Genomic DNA, 24,621 nt, shown 5'->3' with positions numbered 1-24,621 from the left:
CACATAGCTCTTCTCAAAGCCTTCACTCACCTTCATTGCCCTGACTGCCAAAGTCCTCCTGTCCTCCCCGTCCCAGAAACTCAGCCTATTGTCCATCTACTGACTAATGGAGGAGCGGTTCCCTTACCTCGGGAGGCGTGGTCTGGTCTAGAAGAACAGCGTGCGGCACAACTTGTCAGTGAACGACTGCTTTGTGAAGGTGAGCTGCTGAGAGGACGGTCGGGGCCATTATTGGGGTGTTTGCTTTGGATGGAGACCAGCTGCTTCCTGTGCAGGTTCTGTTAGAGCAGATCTTTGGGTTATGTGGAGCCACAATGCCTTGTGCAGGAACAAAGGAAGGTATCAGATGAGTTTGTTGGACTGGACCTCACCACGCTATCAGCCTTGGAGGGTCAGTGCGGCCTGGGTACAATCCTCCAGCTGGATGAGACGTTACTATTTTCCAGAGAGGCTACCCGACTCGTATAAAGCTACAGCTTAGGAGACGGCAAGGCAGTCAACCCATGCCCTCCAGTCTGCACTGCTTTGAGTTGAATGACCCAGAACTGGATGGCATGAAAGAGTCACATGACAGCAGGTTCAGGACACCACCACTGCAAGAGCTCAGGTTATCTGGCTGCTGGTGTTTGTCTCCAGCCATCAGGGAGTTGATAAGACCTTTACCTTTGAAGGTCAACTTTTTATTTCATCCCTGAAATTGCCTTAAAGCAGCATAATGAAAAGTAGAAACAAGGACACAACATGGAAAGGGTTTTTTTTACCCATTTTTCTGACGATACAGAAGACATTTACATTACTTTTGTCTTCCAATAAAAACTGGAGGGCAGGTAAATACTAATCCAGTAGGTGGCAGAAAGTTACCTTGGTAACAATATCTACATTTCAATCTTTAATTGCTCTATCATATCTTAATTTACACCACTACTCCACCTTTACATGGTGTAAATAGCTGCACCTTTAACATGTGGGATGTTATTGTTGTGTAATTTCATAGCTATTCCGTGTTATGTTTTCATTCTTATTCCATGACAAGAGAGAAACGCTTAACATTGTGTGCGCTTGAAAAAATATAAAATAATATATTCTTTGTTCTTTACCTTTATGTCCCTCATGTCTCACCAAAGTATAATTTCTCCTGATGCTATATGCAGCCTGGCCTTATAGGTCCTTATCATCTTCCTTTATGATGTACTTGCAATCTGTAAAATATATTTTGAAATAAAGACAAAAAAAAGATGGTATGCTTAGAAAAAGAAGGTAAGCATAAGAGATGAAATAGTAAAACAGAATGAAAACACTTGACAGAAATGAATAAAAATATGAAGACATGACTGCAGAAATGTTGAATACAAAGTTTAGAGTAATTTAAGTTGTTTGTCAGTGCAGGTGTATTGAAGTTTTACACAACAGGGTACACTGCATTTATCATCAGCCAAAATTAAAACACTTTATTTATTTTTAACAGATGTACTGATGTGCTATTCAAATGAAAGTGCCGACACTACTGTAAATAGCTCTTTGATAACACTTTGACAGTTGTGTGGCTGCAGAGTTCTTTTCGTTGTTGATGCATATCTAAATAAAGTCACAGACAACTATACTTGTCTTTTCTCAAAGAGAAACATTTGTTTTAATCATGAAAGACAATAAATTATGCTTGTTTTGAGGAACTTATTTATTTTATTGGATTGTGTATGTCTATGAATATCAACAAATAAAAGAGATGGCTGCAAAATAGGCAACTGAAAAGCACAACATCATTTTTTTTACTATATGTTATTTATTGCAATAGACTTGATATTTATTGATTATGCAAAATCTAGAGGACCTTTTTTGCAAATGCTGAAAACAAATCATCTAATCTAAATGTGAAGACACACAGCAGGTAAACTGCAAAGCCTACAATAAAAATGATTTATAGCTCAAGCTGATTTTTTCTGTTTTGCACATCCTGGTAATCAACAGCTATTCTCACTGTCTAATTCACTGACAGACACTGTGACTCCTCCCCCTCAGGTAGACACACAACTCCATCAGATCTCTCCCATCCTCACTTCAAACTGCATGACTTGGAGACATCAACTCTGCCTGGCTGCTCTAAATTCGACAATTCGCCTTCAAGGTATGTAGCTTTAATGGAATTCTGACAGAAATAGAGGAGTCAGAGAGCTTTGTAGAGAATTTACTTTGTGTGTGTTTTAGGAGTTAATACTTTAAGTAAACTCTTATCTGTGCTCAGTTGTAGGCTGTATTTTAAAGCTCATTTGCTTACATATGTAGGATCTTTTTTTACCACTTCTTCATGTACTGCAGAGATAAGTTAGGACATGCAAAAAGTTGAATTTGAAAATGCTTTCCTAGATCTTCACCCCCTGCAAATAATAAACCACAAATACATTTATTGACTATATTATGTGTCAAATTACACTGATTTGAGGAAAGTGATACTGTACCTTAACTTTCATATGCATGTTCAACATATCAAAAATTATTTATATGCATTTTGAATTAACTATGCTGATATATTAATGCTGCTTTGCTGTTTGCACTCACACGCAACAAAATCCCAACATGGAAATCATTTTATTTATTTATTTACTTCATCTAGTCGTTGATTTTGTAAGTTGCATCTATAGAATTGCATTACATTTGAAGCCTTGTATTGTTAACTGCAGTTGTGCAAATTAAAGTCTTTACTTTATTTATTTTCTTCTCTATGTAAGTCATATTAGCCATGCTTCATTATCTTTTTTCCTGCCGTGTCTTTAACTCAAAGCCACACAAAGGTGTAATTTAGCAACGATGCTGAACTGTTTTTGCAGTGTTTGAGTCTTGAAGCTTATTTAGGGTTGACTGTTTTTCTTTTAGGACCTGAGCTGGAATGCCTGAGTCTCCTCTCAGTCCCCCGACAGCCCGTCAAACCCCAGCCAGCAGCCTCCTCAGTCACACAGACATCGGTGCAGGGGAGAGAGTAGCTAATGGGGACTCCTGCAGAGGAGTGAGTGCCGAAAGCTGGCAGAGTCTCCACCATAAGCAGGTATCTTCATCCACCTCCTTCTCCCCAACCTCCCCCTCATCCTCCTCTTCTTCCAGCATCTCTTCGTCCTCCTCTTCACAAGCGGGAAATAGAACAGTCCTAGGCAAACAGATGTCAAGAGAAAAACCACACGGCGGCTCCATATTGGACGTCTTCTGACAGGACACCAAACTTGGAGCCTGCAGATCTGTTGACAGTGGACAGGATTTCATATGAGATCTGATCTAGGCTGGGAGTTGACACGCAGAACTTTGTTTTTCCTTCATTATTAGTCTGTGAGTCAGAGTCAGGGAGGAATAATTGTCCACAGACATTGGGCCAAACAGATGCAAGTGAAAGGCAAATAAGCATGACCCGACACAATTTTATGGTTGCCTGTTGTGATTCCGTCTCTGGGAATCTTAATCTATGGGGATCAGTGAAACAACAAGATAATGAACACCTGGTCACCGCCATTTCCTTCAGTCTGTTCCCTCATCTCGTCAGTTTTGCTGTGCTCTTTTCTCTTAATTCACTTTCTAAACCTGTACAACACACACACCTTGTGACCCCACAAAAAACATTGGCGCTGTCCATTGTAAAGGGTCTACTAGAATTGTCTGCAAACCTGTGAGCAGAATTTTTAAACATGCTATTTTTTTTTGTAATTTCCAGCAAGCATATTGAATGTGAAAATGTCATAACGCCGCAGATTCAACGCTACCTGTCTGCAAGAGAGTGGGATTTCAACCTTCAAAACATAATAATGGCTTTTGATATGAAATTTTTTCAACCCGCAAACTCTGCAAAATGTCACAAATGAAGACAATTAACACTGAAGACTGGTTTTCTCTTTTAATGAAAGAGAAGGACCTACCTCTGTGATGTATTTCTTTTCTAACTGTAGCATCCAATCTCCCCACCACTAATGGTTTTCCAGTGATTTGTAAAGCATGATAATGAAGACAGCTGTATGTCAGCACCTTCTTTAAAACTACATACACAAGAAGATTCAGTAGAGACAAAAAAAGTGTTGGACTGGGCAACTAACAATTTTTTTTCATTATATATTAATACAGTGTCATAATTCCCAAGGTGACATCTTTAAACTGCTTGTTTTGTCTCACTAAATCGTTGGAGAATTAAATAAGTATGTGGTGGTTAAGGACATTAGGTACGTTATAGTACCCTGTGCATTTTTAGAAACGGATGGTATTTTTAGACACACTAGGTTTATTGGCTGGTGCACGTTGTTAATTAGTTACATGAATTGTTTATTAAGCTAGTTAGGTGAGTTCAGTAAGTTTGGTTTTGTGAATTTTGGCACATTAAGATAACCTCTCTTTGTGTATTTAAATACTGCATACAGTCAAATAAATGCTGCACATGTTCTGCCTACTCCACCACAAATTTCTCTTTCCAGTTCTTTTGTATGATTTTTTCTGTCACTGTCTCTGGTTCAATGAGTCAAAAAATATATTGAATTCAAACAAAAAAAGCAGCAAATCCTCACTTTTAAGAGGCTGTAAATGCTGTAAATGTAAAAGTATTTTAAATTGACAATTTTGACAATAGACTTATCAATTAGTCGACTATTGTAAAATAAAACCAAAATAGAAATGACTAAAATAAATGCACGTTTACGCCAAAGTGTGAATCCGGCATCTCATTTCCACTGTTTCTTAACTTTCTAGTTATTTTATCAGTCTGGTTGAAACTCAATAGGTACTATCTGACGACAAATATGACAAGTTTGAGCTCCCTGAGGCGTTCCTCTTTCATTACACCCTGCAAGTCGCTAAGATATAACTGCAATATAGACAAAAGGCATCACAGAAACCTAGTCACAGCCTTTACACATGTCTGTATACAGCAAGTGTCATTTTATATCTAGGAAAAAAACCAACATATTGTTCAAACAATACATTTTATTTTCCCCAGCAATCAATTGACAGCATTAGTATTGTTTTTGCAGTGTTTGTAATACATGTTGAATTTGTAAGTGTTGTTTCTTAATGCATTCATGGCAATTGCTGTGGCCCCTGTTTGAATACAAAAGGATACAGCCACTCTGTTATTTGTCTCTCAATCAGTAACAGTGCAGATCAGTTATTATTCTGTGAGTGTTTGCCTTCATTAATACCCGTACACTTCTATTAGGAGTCAAAACAAGCGTGTAATTGTGTTGCTAATTAACTGGTCAGCCAGTCATCTCCCATCTCATTCACGGTCAATGACACAATCCAGCATGATGATGTTCACCAAAGGTTGACAGCACTGTTTTGTAATTGGATTGGAAAGAATCCTATTCGATGGTTATTACTGTTTAACACTTGACACTTGCCTTCTGTTTCGCTCACTCGTCCTCTTGCCTTCACTCTGTAGACTCTGCATCTTTAATCATTCTTTGTCTTCTGCTCAAAGGTTTTTCTGGCTATGATGGCTCCTCAGCAGATGCAGCAGCTGCTTTCCCCCAACCAGCTGCAGGCTCTGATCCACCAGAAGCAACAAGCCCTTCTGCTACAGCAGGTATTTATGCAATACTAATATAGATAACTTACAATAATAATAATAATAATAATAATAATAATAATAATAATAATAATAATAATAATAATAATAATAATAATACACTGCACTGTGGTGTTTTTTCTTGTATACAAATAATTATTGGACTGAAACTATTGTAACAAAAGGTGTGGATAGTATAAAATGTTAATATGTGTTGATTAGCTAGTTAACTTATTTATTTGTATTATTTTAAGATGAAACTAGTTCAAGTTCAAACCGTAACAATTTTCATATTACAATCAAGAAAACTAGCTGACTAACACAAAAATGAAAAACTCTTACCAGAAATGTGTTATTTTTTTGGCATTAAGCAAGAATTTCTAACTCACACCTAAGCAATTCAGTTATAAAGTTTGGTATTTTGGTTAATGTTTCTACAACATCAGTTAGTTAGTCTCGCTAGCATTGGCCGTTAACCCTCCAAAGATAGCAGCTACTTGACAGATAGCATTCAGTGAGCAATGTTAGCTTTGTTACCTAACTTAGTCTGCCTAGGCAAACTGGTGTGCCAGGGCAAAATTAAACTGAACAAATAAAATATGGTAATGTTTTCATATGTGTTTTGGTTCTATTTACATTAGCTATTTAGCCAAGTTCAATTTATTGATATTGACTTTTTCACATTTTTACTTGTCTTTCTTGTCCCTGTCCCATCTTTAAATACAAATAATAGTAATATCCACTCATTGTTGGTGGTAGTCAACAACAGAAAAAAATCAGGGGATGCAGAAATATTTTTACCGTTGGTAATTCGTATTTGTACTGTTTCACGTACTTCACTGTAAATTGTTTGAGAATATGCAAAATGTCTATAATAATTATAATGTTATAAAAAGGGTCCATCTCTGTTTTTCTAGCAACATCTGAAAGAGTTTTACAAGAAGCAACAACAACAGATTCACCTGCAGCTGCTTCAACAAAAGCCAAGCAAGAAAGTCAAAGAGGTAAGTAGTTACTTATTTATTTATTAGTATTTTATAGTATTTATTCTTTCAGTTTGTTCGACTGGTTTTGCAAAAGTTTACATACAATCTTGGCATAAAGGCTCTTTTGAGTAAGATCAATCAAATGGTGTAAATGTCCTGAAAGTGACACAAATAATTTTAACATAGGAAGGTAGGGGATCTTTTAGAAATCTCCAGTCTAGATCACATGTTTATTTGCTTTGACAGTTTTGTTTTTTTTAGATTTGAGAACAATGCTTTCTATCCAAAGCGAAGTAATTGTTCAAGGATGCATTTACAGATGCAGTACATGCCACTGATTTTAGCCCAGGATTAAAACCTAGACAACTGCCAAGAGAAAAGCAAGTGTGCGCAGAGTTTTACATCATACTACCTCACCCTTCTGTGAAATTGTCTCCCTCCGTCCTCCAGCTTCCTGCACAGCAGCTTGTGTTCCAGCAGCTCCTCCAGCTCCAGCAGCAGCAGCAGCAGCTCCTCCGGTTGCAGAGACCAGTCCTGTCCTCTCCAGCCCTCTCTCCAGGTCACTATGTTTCTTCTCCCTCAGTAGCTTTGTCTGAAAGCAATAGTGATGTCAGCTGCTTTATTCACTGTGTTTCAATTTTCTGTGCAGATCTGTATTTTTAGTGTTGTCATTTGAGGTTAAAGTTGACAGTGAGGTTGCATCATATTATCAGGACACAAAAATAGACAAACATGGACATGAGTCTGATACGATTTTGTCACAGAGACCTCCACACAGGAAGATTAGTTTCTTGTCGATTTTACGTTCTGTTACATAACTGCACTAAACTCAAAAGAGACGATGATGAAAGTGAAACCTAAAAGTAGAAATATTGATCCCTGCTCATTTTCAAGCTGTGATAATTATTCCTGGATAACAGTGAGGAGGTAACACGAGGTCATTATAAAGAGTTGCTCTACCTGTTTCTGCCCTCAAGCTTTGAGGTGTGAATAAGTAGAAGCTGTGTGAATTTTCAGCAGAGATGAAAAAGTGGAGGTGTGAACAGCACAAAAACACTCATTATAAAGTAAATATAATTCTAGAAAAACATGCCACTCCGTTGGCTCTAATGTATATTGTATAGATAATAAATCATCCATTATCGTTGCAGTTTTCTTAATCAACATGAAAAACACTACATTTACAATACTGTATGTTTTTTTTGTATATTTTAGCTGGTTTCAGCCCTGCGGAGATGCAGCAGATATGGAAAGAGCTCACAAATGGAATAAGTGAAGATAAAACCACATTAAAGGGCAATCAAGACTCTTCTGCTAACAACATGGGGTCGACAAAAGTCACAGGGAGGCCGACCGGTGACCAGCAGTCTTCTTCTCCTCACAGGGCAGAATGGTATGATCCGTCTGTTGGTGCTGTAACCTGATTTTGAGAACTGAGACGACGCTGCTTCTTTCTAAACATCAAAGACCTGTCATTCTTTCTCTCAAGGAGCGGGTGATGAGCTGTTTGCTTTTGCAGCAAGACTAATTCCCCTCGGGACGTTATATTTTGTCTTGTTTGTTTGCGTGGTGAAGCAAAGAAAAAGTTTACATGAATACATGTCCTAAATCAAAAGTAAATAGTTCTCCATTTGTTTTCCACTTGCTCCCCTCCACCTTTCTCTGTCATTTTCTGCCACCTGAAAAAGAAAAGAAAACACTTTTATATCTGTTTTTTTTAACAGCTGCTTTGCTCCTTTTGCTGTTGTCTGGCGGCTGTGTTTTTTAAAATACTGACAATACTTTCACTCTAGTGCTGTCAAAGCTGATCGCGCTGCCACACACACTCTCTACGCTCACGGTGTGTGTAATTGGCCCGGATGTGAGTCGCTGTGTGAAAACTTCAGCCAGTTCATCAAGTAGGTTTTCATTTTTAATCCTAATGCTTTCTGACTGACTCTTTCCATGGTCCTGTTTATGATTTAAAAGAATACTCCAGTGGAAATCTTTCTGTATCAAATACACCTGTAGGCTTAAAAGGTTGCACCCACATGTTTGTAGCCCCATTTTTATCATTACATTTAAGTCACAGAGCTGTGCATCCATTTTTCTGAAAGATGCATCTCTGGTGGACAGATAAGGTATTTTCTGAGTAATCACGAACTCTTCTAAACATCTGGATAAAAAAAAGTTCTGTCCATGGCACATTCATAAAAATATTAAACCAGGTAGTTCAAAAATTACATTCGCTAATTTCATACAAAACAAGAAAAATATAAACATAACATTGTGTGTTAAAATAGAAAAATAATGTAAAGAAACAATTAAAAAAGGGATAAAATATAAATGAAAATAACATTCTTTAACTTCATGACAAATGTCATTCCAATGCTTCCACCTTCATCTGCATAGGACATTTTGTAAACGGAATTATAAGAAACAGGATAAAAAGAGTTTTCATAGAGCAGAAGATGGAGTATTATTTTATCCAAATGGACAGAAGAATAGTTGAGGATTCTGGACATACTTTTAAAAATTGTTGTTAATAATTTTTTCTCGCTAGGGATTTATCTTTCATATAAACTGATGCTTATCTCAGTGTCTTAGAAGTAAAGAAAAGATATGAGAGCCATACACTGGGGCTAAAAAGTAACTCAGCTTGGATTCACTGCATTTACAATGTATTCACAATGGGGAATAAAAGACAAAAAAACAAAACTTGTCATATCAAAACATCCATAGAAACCTTTAAAACCACTTGAGCATCATCCATGTCTCTGCTGTTTATGCATATGTTCAGTATTCTTCAATACAATCCTCATTTAGCCAAGAAGATATAATGAAATTAATTTCTGCGTGTGTGGTTTCAATGAAGATAGATTTTGACACATTTTTTACCATGACTCTTGGAAATCATTGCAGCTGCTGTTAATCCAAACTGACTTTAGCTGCCAACTCTGCAAAGCTTCAAGACTTTTCAGAGTATTTGATTCTCAATAGACACATTTTCAGTGGAGTATTTCTTTTTACGCCCCGCTGTGTGTTTCAGGCACATTGGCAGCGAGCACACTCTGGATGACAGAAGTACAGCACAGTGCAGAGTCCAGATGCAGGTGGTTCAGCAACTTGAGCTTCAGGTGAGTCCTGGAAGTACAAAAGCTAGAGCTGCTGCTCCATGCAAACCTGTCCTGTGCTGTTTGGGTCAGAGCACAGATTTATATTGACATTTTCTGATTAGTTTTTATTGATAAAAAAAATATCACTAATGATATTTACAGAGGCAATATTACATTACAGTCATTTAGCAAACGCTTTTATCCAAAGCGACTTACAATCAGTAGTATATTACATATCATTCACACATTCACACACTGATGACAGGCTACCATGCAAGGTGCCACCATCAGACTCTAACTAACATTCATGCAACATCCAGTCCACACCGATGGCAAGCCTTCGGGAGCAACTTGGGGTTAAGTGTCTTGCCCAAGGACACATCGACTGCCAAAGCCGGGTATCGAACCACCGACCCTCTGATTGGAGAACTACCTTGCTCTCCACTATGCCACAGCCCCAATATAAGTCTATAAAATGAACTGTATTCAGGCATTTTTGGTCTGCTCATGATAAATATTCATGTAAGTTTCTGCCAACATCACTTCCTTTCTGATGTTTGACCCTGCAAGAAAATGTACTTTGCCAAAAAAATGTGTTTGGTTCACAGCGTTCCATTTCAACAATCTGTGTTGAGTGATTTTGAAGCGACACCGTCCACTCTTGATTTCTTCCCCTCTCTCCCTTCATCTCCTCTAACAGCTCCGCAAAGAACGGGAGCGTCTGCGAGCGATGATGGCTCACCTGCATCTGCCATCTTTAGAATCTCAGTCGATCTCTGCACCCGTGAGCCTACAGCTGCCACAATATGATACGGCCGCTGACCCACGCGGTCTTCAGGTAGATAGAGTGCAGTTATAGCTGTGTGAACAACAGAGACAAAGTAAATGAGCCGAAAACTGTGCAGCATTTTGGAGCTGTAAGCAAAGCTGAAAAATGAGGGGGTTGAGAGTGAAAGTTGCAAATGTCTTCTGTAGCACTGATGAAGATATCACCAAACCTGTAATTGACCCTGGTAGACGTTTACAGTTGGATGAGTAGAAAGATATGTTGGGACTTTCATAGAAACAAAAAAACATAGCAAAGGGATACACCTGCATCAGATATATTTGAACCTGGTCAGAAAAATGATGCCAGATCAGATTACAAATGCATTTCTTGAAAAAGTTCCATAATTTATGCCTTTTTACCTTAGCTCCAAAAATACTTTTCCACTTTTCCTTTGTTGAGATCTCCTTTCTTATTGTCTGCATGTTGTGAGTCCCGAGCTCTTTCTTTCGATGCCCAGCTGTTGGCACCAGATGGCTGCCATTGTGTTTTCAGACAGCAGACATGCTCTCATAATGTGGAAGCTAATCAGATGTTAATCTTGCAAATATTGCACCCTAATCAAAACACTCACCAAACAATTTCACCCTATAATTAACAATAATTGGCTTCCTCCTTCTTGCGATATTAGTGGAATCACCTCTGAGGAGGCGAATCAAATCGCTCTGTTACAGTCTGTTGAAAAATCTCCCACTCTGTTTTTGTTTCCCTGTCGGTCTTTTGATTCCACTTGCTCCTTTTGTTAACTTGTCTCATCTTCTTGTGTCGCTCTCAGCTCGGCTCAGTCGCTGCCACCAACAACCTGCCCTCGCTGAGTCCGTCAGACTCGCTCCAGGTGTCCCAACAACATCTGGCCCCCGTCAGCACTCCGTCCCAGATGTGTGAAGAAGAATCACCCGCTCACACATCGCGTGCCGGGGCCATAAGACGACGCCATCACCCTTTGGTCTACTCACTGTCATCAGGTAAACCAAACACTGGAGTCCTTTATATGTTCATATAGAAGATAAACACTTCACAGGACATTGTACACTTACTATGTTTTGTGTTGTTTCAGAAAACGAGTATGAGCTTTACAAGAACACCGATATCAGACCACCTTTCACATATGCAACACTGATAAGACAGGTACGCTCTATGAATTGGAATGGATTTCTTTCCTGACTTAACTTTAAACATTGTATAGGTGTCATAGATGTAAAATGTTTATATAATTTAAATAACTTTATAGAATCATTTTATAATGTGCAATTTAGATGCATCCAGATGTTTTTTTGTTTGGGATTTCTACTTTTGTTTCCTATTTTGTATATACTGGTTGCTAGAATGTAAACAAGGAGATAAACAACCGCTCTATGTTCTGTGTTTCTACGTTCATGTTGAGCTCAATTGATGGAATCACCTGTCTACAGCTGAAAACATTTACAAAATATTAATTTGCAACCTATTTTATAGTCAATTCATTGTGTTAATTAAGTAATTTTTCAAGCAAAAATGAATCCCCTTTATTTTAAAGATTCTTAAATATGATTATTTGCTGGCTCACTTTGTGGCCTGTGATAGGACACTTAGTATATTTGTGTATATCAAACAAAGAAAAAGGGATTTATAGGTCAATGTAGCCTTATTGGGGGCTGTGGCACATGAGGTAGAGCGCTTGTCCCGTAACCACAAGGTTGGTGGTTCAAACCCCTCTACCGGCAACATGCCGAGGTGTCCTTGAAGACACCTAACCCCAAGTTGCTCCCCGGGCGCTTCATTGCAGCCCACTGCTCCTCCGGGATGGGTTAAATGCAGAGAAATAATTTCCCCATTGTGGGACTAATAAAGGATTGATTATTATTATTATTATTATTATTATTAGCAGACATCTCAAACATCAAATAATGGATAATGGATTAATCCTACTTAGGCATATTACTAAATAATGAAAATAAACCCTTTCATCCTAAAAAAGGCAGTCTATTCATAGAATTAGAAAAATAAAAAGACTGCATGAGAGTTTTGAGTTTCCTCCTTGGATGAGAAGTGAAAAAGTCAGTTCTTTAATTTGATCCTGTAATGTGCTTCAGCTTTTTATTTATTTCCTCTCCATCTACAGGCTATTATGGAAACATCAGACATGCAACTAACACTGAACGAGATATACAACTGGTTCACGCGGACGTTTGCTTATTTCAGACGCAACGCTGCCACCTGGAAGGTATCACACCCCCCCCACCATATAATTAACTCTGTGATCCCGTTGTGTGTTATACCTGATTTAGGCAGCATGTATTCAGTAATATCTCCTTCACTCTGATTTTCTCTGGATCAGAACGCAGTGCGCCACAACCTGAGCCTGCACAAGTGTTTTGTGCGTGTGGAGAATGTGAAGGGCGCGGTGTGGACGGTGGACGAGGTGGAATACCAGAGGAGGAGATCCCAGAGGATCACAGGGTACGGTACACGACTTCCTGTTTCTCACAGGTTTGGTATCAGGTATCTGCATATAATTCAGGACAAATAAAGTTATATTTAAAACATTTCTTAATTTCCTTCCAAGACAATAATTGTTTATTTCATTGGCAAAACGTGCAGAAGGGAAGAAACTCATGGGTTTCCTAATTTTGCTTCAATATTCAAGTAGAATCACAGCAGTGTGTATACATGTACGCTAATATTTAGTGGAGTGTAGGCTCAGTAACAAATCCTAAATGCAAATACTTGCATTTCCTATTGTTGTGAGATATAAAGCAGATCATGATTAAGATCAAGATTAAGACTGGATAAAAAAACAATCGTCTATTTTATTAGATCTTTTTTCTTGAATAAAACCATCAAGTAAATATTGACACACTATATAGTCTTTTGTACAGCGCTGTACTGGGTTCTCCTATATCATAACAGTTTTCTTATTAGTAATGCATTAGTATGTTTTCCTTAATAGACATCAGTTAATGAATGATAAATATGACAGATGACAGTTTCAGAGTTCTCGTTGAAGGCTCTTCCTGACTGTTTATGCGACCTTGCCTCTAACTATTGCTGTTAATCACGTTGTGGCTTGTTTAATATTTACAAGGTATTGATTTGCTTGCCATGAATTAAACACAGATTGTGTCCATTTCTAAATTCTGTTACCTTTGTTATTCCACAGGAGCCCGTTGCTGATGAAAGACGTGTCCTCCAACCTTGATTTTGGGAGCGTTCTGAATGCCAGTTTACAGGTGAGAGGATGTGGTCAAGTACACCTTCCTGATTAGAGCCTTGAACTGGTCGAGTCGAGTTTAGATTTTTCTTCTTCTTCTTCTTCTTTGTAGACGGCAGTGGCTGAGGCATCACTGACAGGATACAAGAAGGAGTGTATCAGCAGAAACTCTAGGAGACAAATACAGAAGAGCAACGCAACAAACAGCAACAGCCACAGTAAACAAAACTTCTCTACAGTGTAAGTCCAGCAGTGGGTTTTAATTAATGTGAACTCCAAAAATCTATATAATAACTGTGCTGTAATAATTGATCAAAATGTCTTTGTTTTTCAAACCCCTGCAGGTCTCTTTACCTTAAAGACGAAGTGTTGAATCATGAGGACCAAGAATCACTGATGCCGACAGTAAAACCAATCGGTCTGCAGCACGACATGACTGAAGATGACGAAGAGCATTTGTATGACCTTGAATGACAAGAGAGGGCTTCAGACTACAAATAATCAGTTGAAAACTAGTAAAGTAATCCTTCTTTGAACATTCAGGGATGTATACCACAGTTTAAATATTATACCATCTAAACGTCATGTTAATCTTCAGTGTGTTGATCCAGGCCGCCTGAAATTCTCACCATGACGTCAATATTTGATCAAATACACAACAAAATGGTCATATTCCGAATTGTGGTTAAATATATGGTTCATATATTCATACACAGCAGTCTTCTTTTTTTCTTTGAACATTTAAATCTTGAAGAAAAGTAAGTAGAATATAGTGCCACCTATAGTTTTTGTGTTGGCCTATTTATTGATTATTTTCTGCTTTTCTGATCAGCTAGAGCTTTTGAAAAAACTCTTTAAATCTATAGTTCAAAGTTGTGATGAAATGGCTAAAAGTTCTAACAATTAAATATGAGATTCATTGTATTTAAAGCCGTACAGTTGCTCAAATTTGATCTATCCAGATAAGAAAATTATAAAAAAAAAAATTAAAGGAGATATGTCCCAAAAAAATGGATCATGACAAGCATGAAAGTCAAAATTAAAGGAGAATGTACACAGTTAAAAATAGAGTTAGGATCTGATAGTCTGGAGGAAATTCACCATGAAAATTGAATTGATACATTCCAAAGGACAAAGTACAGACATATTTGCTATAATATGACGTAGAAAGTGAATGTGTTGTTTGTTTATTTTGTTAGCTCAAATAAATAGCACAGGGTGAATGTGAGTGCTACGTTACAGCAAAGAGAGGATGTTTTGTGGTGAGGGTTTTTCTGTTGATGAAATATTTGTTGCAGTCTCTCTGTTGTCTGTGTACATTAGCCGGTTGAAATGTGATTTATCAATGTTCAAAGTAAGTAAAGTCCCTACATCTCGTGTGTTTTACGTTTTTCTCTGTGTGTAGCTTATGTATTAAACACAGAGCTGTTTTCACTGAAATAAAGATTACACACATTCCTTTTTTATAACATTTTGAGTATTTACAATAGATACTGTGCACATACAACTATCTGTATTTATAAAATGTGTCTGTATTTATATGTCTTAAGTGTCTGATAGCAATGTAATAAATATATGTTAATGTTAAGTGTTTGTAAATGAATGCTGTTTATTTGATCATTGTCACACCTTTGATTAAATGCTGTTGAAAAAACAACATTTGTGTTCAGACCGAAGTTAAATGTTGTGCTTTGTTACGCACCAGTATACTTATAGCACACACCAACGCTGCCACTAGCTTAGCATGTTTGCACCTGTGAGAGTGTAGATGAGTAATTTAAATTTACAGACAAATAAATAGGATAATAAATTGGGGTATTTTTTGGATCAGTAGCAAGGTCATGTTGCAATTATTTTCTAATTCTAAAGGGAATAAGATAATAATATAATTCAAATTTTATTGACATACATTAAATATTCACTGGAATGAAAATCCTCCACAATATTGATGCAATATGCAATTTATTGTTTATTTAGCAATGCGTTTATGTAGTTGCTGTGAAAACAATGATTGTTGTGTCGCATTTGAGGACAGTAAAATTGCTATGCATTAAAGGTGCCATACTCTAAAATACCTACTAAAAATAATAATGATACAATACTATATAAACAGCAGATTGTTGTTTTTGAACCGATCATTTTTCAACACTCAAAATGCAAATATTTATTGTTTGTCTTTTGATGATCACTGAAAAAATGAATTTACTTTATTCTTCTTTTCATCACATCATCATGTAAAATGCTAAAATAATAAAATGAATGTATAAACAATGCCATCACGCCGTCTCCTCCACTGATGAGCACCATGAAGTGAGTCTCTAGACTTCACTACCAAACACAGAACAAAGGCCTCCCATTTCTTCAGCTCCCTGTTTTGACTAATGTCAGTAATTGTCTTTGCTGATAACCAGTTAGCTTTAAGTTTGCTGTTGCCTCTCAGGGCTCCCTTTGATTCGCTGTCAGCCTATTAGATGACATTTTCTACTGACTGCCTCTCCACGCTGCATTCACTTACTGAAAGTTAGCATGGCGCTAGACAACTTCAACAGCTTCACTTATGTGTTGCTTTGATGTGCCAATACACTCACTGCGAGGCGGGCAAGTCGACATGTTTTTCTGCGGCGGCACTTTTGACAGCACTTAGTCAACAGCCCCTCAGAAAGGGCTGTTCATCTGTTCATCTCCTCATCAGCATGGAATGATGCTGTCGTCCAAGTGTCCAAAACCTTCCAAAAAAATCCTCATCTGTGGGAAAACAGCATTTGCACATACAAAGATTCAAATGTCACTAACTGTAATTAATTACTTATGGAAAAATGGGTAGATTTTATTCTGGGAAGTTGAAATACAAACTCAGAAATAGTGATTGATTGATTACTGTGCTCTCAAATTACATACTTAGTTAATTAATTAACATTAATATACATTTACATTTTATAGCATGTTAACGGTATCAAAGGTTTCACAATATGGATCATTTAAATAAGCTTTTGTAAACGAGTTTAAAATAATTTAGTTAAAAGCTGATCAAGAAATCATGTAACAATTTCTGTTCATTTGTGTGGATTAATGATTGCTTACTTGACATTTTGGACATAATTATATTTTAATGTATCTAGAACAGTATTATAACTGATGTTTTTTGTTGTCATTTTGTACAGTTTATGTTTTACCTGAAAATGTTTCTGTTATCAATTGCGTTCGATTGAATTTGGGTTTTTATTTTAGAAAAAAATCATACTTTTCCTTCGAAGTCAAAAGTTATGGACAATGGCGACGTGCATGGCACATCTGGCTGCTGATGTTTTGATTGTTTAGTCCCTTATTTTTTGATGACTTGTGAAGAATATTGATGAATGTTTTTAATATTGTCTGATTCTATAACATGTTCTTTGTTTACATTTCTGTGTTTTGCAACATTTGAGATGCTGCCTGTGTCATCCAGGACGCTCTTAAAAAATAAATCTTTAATCTCAATTAGACTCTCACTTGGTTAAATAAAGGTCATAGAAGAAACAAATGAAGCTGTGTCTTCTTATCCCATGTGGGATGGGCCAAATGTTTGGCATGATATAGAAATAAATACCGAGCAACAAACTATTAATTCTGAAGCATGAATTACATAATTACAAAGCAAATTAGAAATTGCATTTCTTTGCATAATTAATGTTTGATGGTGCACAACTTTAAAAGGTGTGTATGAGTGTGTGCATAAGAGGCTCATATTCAGCTAACACACTTGTGGGGTATGTGTCTCCATTGTGTTAGGAGACTAAAAGCAGAACAGAGGAGGCGACGTAAAGTCACACAGCAAAGCCTCGGCCGTGTCTGCTGTTCTGTGATCAGCATGTTCAGAGCGGCCACTTGATGATCTGCTGGAAAGGGGAATATTATTAAGTCACTGAACAACAAACACAAACACAACACACACACACACACACACACACACACACACACAGTACAGCTCACAGTCTCACCTGAGCGGTGACTCAGGCCGGCATGTCGGGTGTGTTGGAGGTTTCCTGACCTCTCGGTGCTGACAGAAGCAGGAGAATAAAAAAGGTGAAAGGCTGAACAAAGTGTAACAGAGATCCTGAGCCGTCATGAGTATCAGACATGTTACCAGGAGACCGTTTACATGTGGACGGGACGGAGGAACAGAGCAACCTGACTAAAGGCAAGTACTCATGATCTGACCTGAAATATTCTGTAAAAGCAGATTTTATTTTTTAACACATATGAACTGCTGCTATAGCCACTTCTTTTTGAGCTTCAACTGAAAGGGACAATATTTTAGTGCAATGAAACCATCATAGGACACTGAAGCATCTTAATTAGTGATGTAAGAAGCTCCTTAAGACAGGATTACAATGCACATATTAAATAATATTGATTTTAATAAACAACTTTTGTCTTTAAGTGAAAAAATGTACGCAAATTAATTAGAGAAAACGTTTTTTTATGTCAGCGTGGTCAGAATCTGTCTTATCTTTTGATAGCTTATCAGCTAACATAACGTTCTTTTGATGTGTCTCAAGGTAGTGGGTCTTTAACATCAGCGGAGGAAATCCCTTCATCATGTGACCCTGTAAGCAGAGGAAATACCATCCCCACTGACCTCATCAGCAGTAAGTGGAAAGTGTGAGATCTGTACAGCAAACAATACAGTGACCAAAACCAAATGCTGTGACCCTTGATGAGGATTGTCCCATACCAAAACATCTAGAGAAAAATATAATTGAGTATTTATGGCCTGTTAATATTACTATTTTCTGGTGTTTTATTTTAACTTTTGTAGCATTGAATTTGCTATAAATGAGACCATCTCCTTTATTTGCATCCTATTTGTTAATATATGTGGTTATTTGCTTTGCTTTGATTTCTCTTATCCACATCTTCCAACTATATATGATATTTTTACTTTTTTTTTGCACTTGCATACCCATATGTTTATGTATGGACTTTTGATTTATGAGATTTCATGTTTATAATATGTTTTTTTTATGGGTTTCTGTTTTCTTATTTCTTTATTGTGTAAATCTATTCATCTGGAAAGCAATTTGTGCTTAAGTTTCAAAAGTGCTATATAAATAAAATGAATATTACTATTAATATTTTAGGTGCAAAACAAGAAAAGTAGTACTGTTTTACACTTAACAGTCTGTTTCTATTTTTTAATTCCAGATTGATTACAACTTGAATTTGCTTTGTGCTATCATAGAGTAATTATTTTCCTGTTCTGTGATGATGTAGAAAGACAATCCTCACTGTATCTGTAACTGTCTTTTTGTCCAGCCCAGCCTCAGCCTGCTGCAGCTGCACCAGCAGAGGCCTCACAGGAGGCAACAAGGTTAAAGAAGCCTCAGTGTGACCCACAGAAGCCCACCTGCACGCGATGTGGCCTCACAGTCCCAGACCACGGACTCCCCCCTCCGTCACCGGACCGGAGCCGGCTGCAGGGCTCCAGCTTGTCGGTGCACAGCAGCAGCAGCAGAAGGAGCAGGAGGAGCGGGAGGAGCAAGGGTAGTGTGTCCGGCTCACACCAACCTACTGCTACACCTGGTGGTAGGAAGAATTCTATGGCTCACTTCCACAAGGTTTAAATCGGACTGGAAAATATGTGTAAGAGGTCCGTAGAGTGTAAAACCTGAAGTCCACGCCTAAAAGGAGTTACCCTCCCCCTCAGAAGCTCCTGAGCTGCCTGAAACGGCTCCATTGAATTCTCTCCTTCACTTCTGTTACATTATGAGGTCACAATGTTACAGAAGTGACGTAAAACTCCTTCCGGCTAGTTTGGCCCTCAAACAACAAAAGACAGAGACGGAGCTGAATGTTTTGCAATGTGAAACGTTGACCAATCACAACAGAGCGGGCTAGCTGACCAATCAGGGCAGACTTTGCTTTCTGGAGGGAGGAGCAAGCGCTACAACGGAGCGTTTCAGAGAGAGGGTGAGAAGAGGTGCTGCAGGACAGCCAGGATGAGAAAAACAAGGAGGATTATGAGCATTAACGCATGTAAACATGTTGTAACTGTAACTTGATATAAAAATATGCACCCGGAAAATAGCATAATAGGGCCTGTTTAAGTGAATACTTTTTACATCGATATACAACATTTAGGTTCTTGAGTTTACTTATTTTTAATCTACTTTTATATGTAGAAACGCATTAATTACAGTATGACAGTACATATTCTAGGCTGAGCCTTATATTGTTAGCTTGATAAATTTGGAGTATCAGCTCGCCTAATGGGAAATAACTTATTGTGTGAAACATCTAAATTATTTTCTCTGTTCCCACCAAAGACAATCTATCTTCTTGCACCAAAAAGTTTCCCTTGAAGACTTTTTAAACTGCTGCACTTTCTTCCAGTTTTATCAAAGCATGCAGCGGGCCACTCCTTGTTTATCCTTGTGTTCATGTTGTTATCTCTGTGAAGTCATGCATTAAATCAATACGGTAGCCACACATAATGCTCCTTTTTCATCTACACATATATATAGCTATTAGCATAAGTTATGTGCGGGGGTGTATAATTTGAGCGGCTAAGCAGGACAATTCTGAACCCCACTCCCCAGGGAATTCTGCCACCTGCTTTTCATTTACTTCCTTGAGTAAACAGGATAAAACAGCTCAATTTGCATGAGCTCACTCACTATCTGGTCCTTGTGAGGATGAAAACGGTAGCCGAGTAACAATGCAACGGTGAGGATCGCGGGAGATGCACTGTAACACACCAGTGGGGTTAATGCATGCAATTTCATCTGCACCTAATTTGGGTGGGAGAGCAATTATCTCGTGACAGCTTCTTGCTGGTTGTTGTTCATCGCTGGAAGCCCCGCTGGCCTTTTTCATTTTCCCCTGAGGACTGAACGGAGCTCTGTGATTAAGTAAACACAATCACACACTTGATCACTGCGGCGGCGTAGTTTCTTCTTTTAAGTTCTTGTTGGCACGACAAATAAACATGGAAGGGATTAATTTAGGGTTAATAGAATAATTAATCCCCCGTTTGTGACGGTGTGTATCTGACAGGCTTTTAGAACAAACAGTAGATATTCTGTGACCTCGAATGTGATATTTACGGCTCAAATCACTTTTCTGTCAAATTTTTCCACACCATCAGACTCCTGTTTACACCTGCTGCTGGCATGCCTGTCGTGCCAGTGCTCTGTGCTGCTCCTGGGTCTGTTGGAGGCCTGCTCCTCCTGCCTGGAAACCCTCTGCTCATGCTGCTGCCACGCCTGTGCCCGCTGCTGTTCGGCCATCCAGGAGGCTCCCGTGGAGGAGCTCAACTGCCACGCCCACTGCCACTCGGTGCTGTTCGAGTCTTGCTGCGAGCCCACCGAGTGTCTGGAGTTTTGTCTGGAGTGCTGCGAGATCTGCCATCACAGCTAGGACACCGTCAGGCTTGAGGACTAATCTATGAGACATGTGACAAGACTGAAACGAAAGACATTATAGCCAACGTGGAATTATTGCGAACTTCAATGACATCTTATTTGACTAACATCATCTTATTCTCAAAGTGGTGGACAGCACAAACAGCTGCCAAACTCAACAATCTGTGATCACATATCTATCTACTAATAATTCTTCCACCACATGCTGCTTTTGCTACTTTTGACGGTCCCTTTCCAGAGAGGGAAGATGTTACTTTAGTGCTTCACACTCTTCATCATGACCTAAAGCACTTTTAAATAATAATAATAATTGTCCAAGAAGTAGATAAGAACATTGATACCACTCTCATTGATTGTGCGTTAAGTACTGAGCTGGAGCCGGGAGGCGATGAAGCTAAACTTGAAGCTCGGAAGATGGGGGACACAACTAGCCTCGCTTAATCCAAAGAGGGTTTGGAGGGGGGGACCGCCTCCCTTGGTACCCCCTTATTTGAAAGCAACGCAGCAAAAGTGCAGTCTTGCATCGCAGATAAATCATGATGAAGTGCCCTCTAGGGAACCTTTAAGTGGATAAAAAGTGATGCAGCACCATATAGGCTTTACTTTGCACGACACAGCTGGATTCTGTCAATATCACTAGATCATACGAGAATTGCTGGATTACATATCACACGCAAATCCATCTCGTCAGTCTTCAAGTAATGTGTTTTACGTCCGGCAAGCTAATGACCAGACCAATCAGCGTCCTGTGGGGAGCTACTGGCAGCTACAGTTAGTTTGGCTTAGCATCAAGGCTGGAAAACCAAAAGAAAATCTGCCTATCAGCACCTCTACAGCTCACTCATTGGTCATTGTTTATTTGGTACACAGACCAGTTTCACAAGGGTTCCTGCAGTCTTGTCATCACCATTAGGTTACCATGTTCGCTGTCAACCCTTGTTTACATGCTAAGCTAAGCTAACCCCCTCTTGGCTCTAGCTCCGATGCTGCATTAATGAGACTGATGTGAATTTACTTATCTCACTTGCAAGAAAGTCAATGGGTGTATTTCCTATTCCTTTAACATCGGTGCATTATCATATGATTGCAACATAAACCACACTGACATGCATCAAGCTGGTTGATTTCGTGGAAATTAGATTCAAGGACCTTTTGAAATATTTAAAGAAATACATCAAGGTCATTTGTTCTGCTTGTTATATTTCCTTGGATAGACAGGGTGAATAAAATTGAAGCCAGAGTGGGACTCATTAATACTCAACCAAACAAGAACAGAAACGTGCTGCACTGCAGCATGAACAAAGTACAGTGCTTCCAAGATTCTGGCTCTTTTCTACATAAATACAGCCTTTTCTTTGTACATCAAGTTGCATGTAATGACTTTGACCCAGCAAGACCCTGAACGAGAGGGGTCAGCCTCTTTGCTCTGTTTCATTCGGGTTCTCATGTTGTTAGATTGCAGGTTTGACTTCTTCCTGCACAGCTCTTTGCAGCTGAAGAGCAGGGCGACAAAAAAACTTGTCAGCTCTCTCATGAATCCTTTTTCATATATGGCATAAAAAAGCACTTAGAACACAAAAGGATGCTTATTCTCTCCAGATCTTGGAAGATCTGAGCCGGCTCCTTTAAAGTCGTTGTGCGAGATGACAGCAGACAGGCAGAGTAAACAGCCAAAAATAAAACAAAGCGGCGATAAAGACAGCACTGTCAATCTGTACCGGCAAGCCAAGAGGCTCATTTAAATCATGTTAGAGCGAGTAAATCAAATTTAAGTATCTCTTTTGCCCACAACATATTTCGATTCTGCTGGTGACAAGAAACAGCAGTGACGTCCAATTTGGAGCATGGCGAGCATACAGCAACAAATAAACACTCAGGTTTGTTCCACTTGTCCTTCTCAATTTGTTATACCCTTTAACCACAGCGGATGTCTAACACACAGCTGATATTGTCAGAGCAGATTCAGAACCACAGCCACAAAGTAATAAATTGTTTTGAGATGGATGTATATTTGTGGAGATTTGATTTGTAATCACCACTAAAATATTTTCTGAAAATTATGCCTTTTCATTAAATAGTGGAACAAACAAAAACAATTAAACTAACAGCTTTTGTTATAATAGGATGCAGGAAACGGAGAAAGTTATTTCCTGTAATTATGTCGACCAAATGTCAATATGTTCGTAAATATCCTGTCGGTAGATCATATTTTTCTTTCAAGAAAAATTACAAATATTTTCCCGTTCCAGCTTCTCAACTGTGAGGATTATCTCATGGGCCGGTAGATTGAGACCCCTGATTTAGCCCTTAATGCTGGGAAATAAAATTCACATTAAGTATAAATTACCACTGAAATTATTATAAAGAGACCTTTTGGGGTCCTGGTCAATACTTTCTAAGAGCAGCATTCTTATTGATATGGCTTGAAAAATGTTTAACGTTCATATATTGTTTTGTGTCATGCTTATATTTGGGTTTGAGAGATGCATTTGCACATTCGTATCATGGTAGTTAGGATTTATAAATGAAATGGTTCAGCTGACAACCTCATGATGCGTCCTAGGACTTGAGGTTGAGAACCAACACCTTGTTCTTTCTTAAACAGTTGTTGGACTGGCAGTCTGAGATAACAAGACTGGGCATCACAGATGGAGGATGACCCGGTGAGGAGCGGTTTGTTTTAAATCTGAGCTGCTTATCAAAAACAACCCTTTCAACACTTTCTTTATTCAGAAGCTGTCTATTTTGTATTCTCGCACGCCTCCAACGCTTCATGACAACGGTTGTAACCTCCTCAATCAAGACGAGCTTTTCGTGTAGTGTATGAAGTGGCGTCTATTGGAAAAAAGGGGAAATAATAACACCTAATAGTCAGTCTGTCAGATGTGCCCATCTGCTGTAAAGGAAACAAAAATAAATGTAACCAGATTTGAATATCTAACATTTGAGGCTGACGCAGAGAGGACGGATCAAAGGGAAAGAGAGACACACCAGAGGGGGGCAATCATAAACACATTGTCTCATTTTAATAAGTGAGGGGAATGGTTTCTAAACCAGCGCATATCATCAAGTTTCATGTGTTTGGGAGAGCTAGACGTGAGGAGGGGGGGGATAAAGTGAAGTACATCAAAACATAACTAATGAGGGGTGGGCTAAAAATGGCTGTGCGTGAAATATTGATGGCAAAAGCTGCATATTATCTTGAGTTTAAGATACCTGGAATCTAAAGCAAGTTCTGCAGACAAAAAAAACTGCAGAATACAGATTGATTCAAGCATAAGAGAGGTCAGTACTAAACATATAGTCTTCTTCTACAGCTCAACTGAATCTAATAAGGAAAAGTTTCAGTTTATCATCTTTTCAGAACTATTCAGTTACATACTTGGAATCTATCAGAGGTATAAACAGGTGTAAAAGGCGGGGTTAAAGGGGGGAGACTTGTAGTGTGAATTTACTTCATATTTTAGTTGATATACTATTTGTATAAAAGTAACATCTGTAATATTTTAATATGCATGTTATATAATTATGATTGTCCCACGTTAGATTTATTTTGGAATTGGTTTACTTTTCCTCTTTCTTTTTGTTTCATCA

The 24,621-nt window shown here is 38.3% G+C and overlaps 1 protein-coding gene and 1 pseudogene across 1 annotated transcript; both read left to right on the top strand.

Moving 5' to 3' along the window:
- Positions 1-2,992: 2,992 nt before the first annotated feature.
- On the top strand, positions 2,993-14,468 carry LOC129108830 (forkhead box protein P2-like; annotated as a pseudogene).
- A 3,272-nt stretch (positions 14,469-17,740) lies between these two features.
- Positions 17,741-21,022, top strand: LOC129107995 (myoD family inhibitor domain-containing protein-like). Its single transcript, XM_054619614.1, has 4 exons — positions 17,741-17,801; positions 18,163-18,252; positions 18,920-19,189; positions 20,751-21,022. The coding sequence occupies exons 1-4, from the start codon at positions 17,741-17,743 to the stop codon at positions 21,020-21,022; spliced, it is 693 nt and encodes a 230-aa protein (XP_054475589.1).
- Positions 21,023-24,621: the final 3,599 nt, after the last annotated feature.

The sequence above is a fragment of the Anoplopoma fimbria genome, chromosome 19, assembly GCF_027596085.1.
Source record: "Anoplopoma fimbria isolate UVic2021 breed Golden Eagle Sablefish chromosome 19, Afim_UVic_2022, whole genome shotgun sequence".
NCBI lineage: Eukaryota > Metazoa > Chordata > Actinopteri > Perciformes > Anoplopomatidae > Anoplopoma > Anoplopoma fimbria.
Note: the sequence above shows the minus strand (reverse complement) of the source record. Positions and strands in the feature narration are given on the sequence as shown.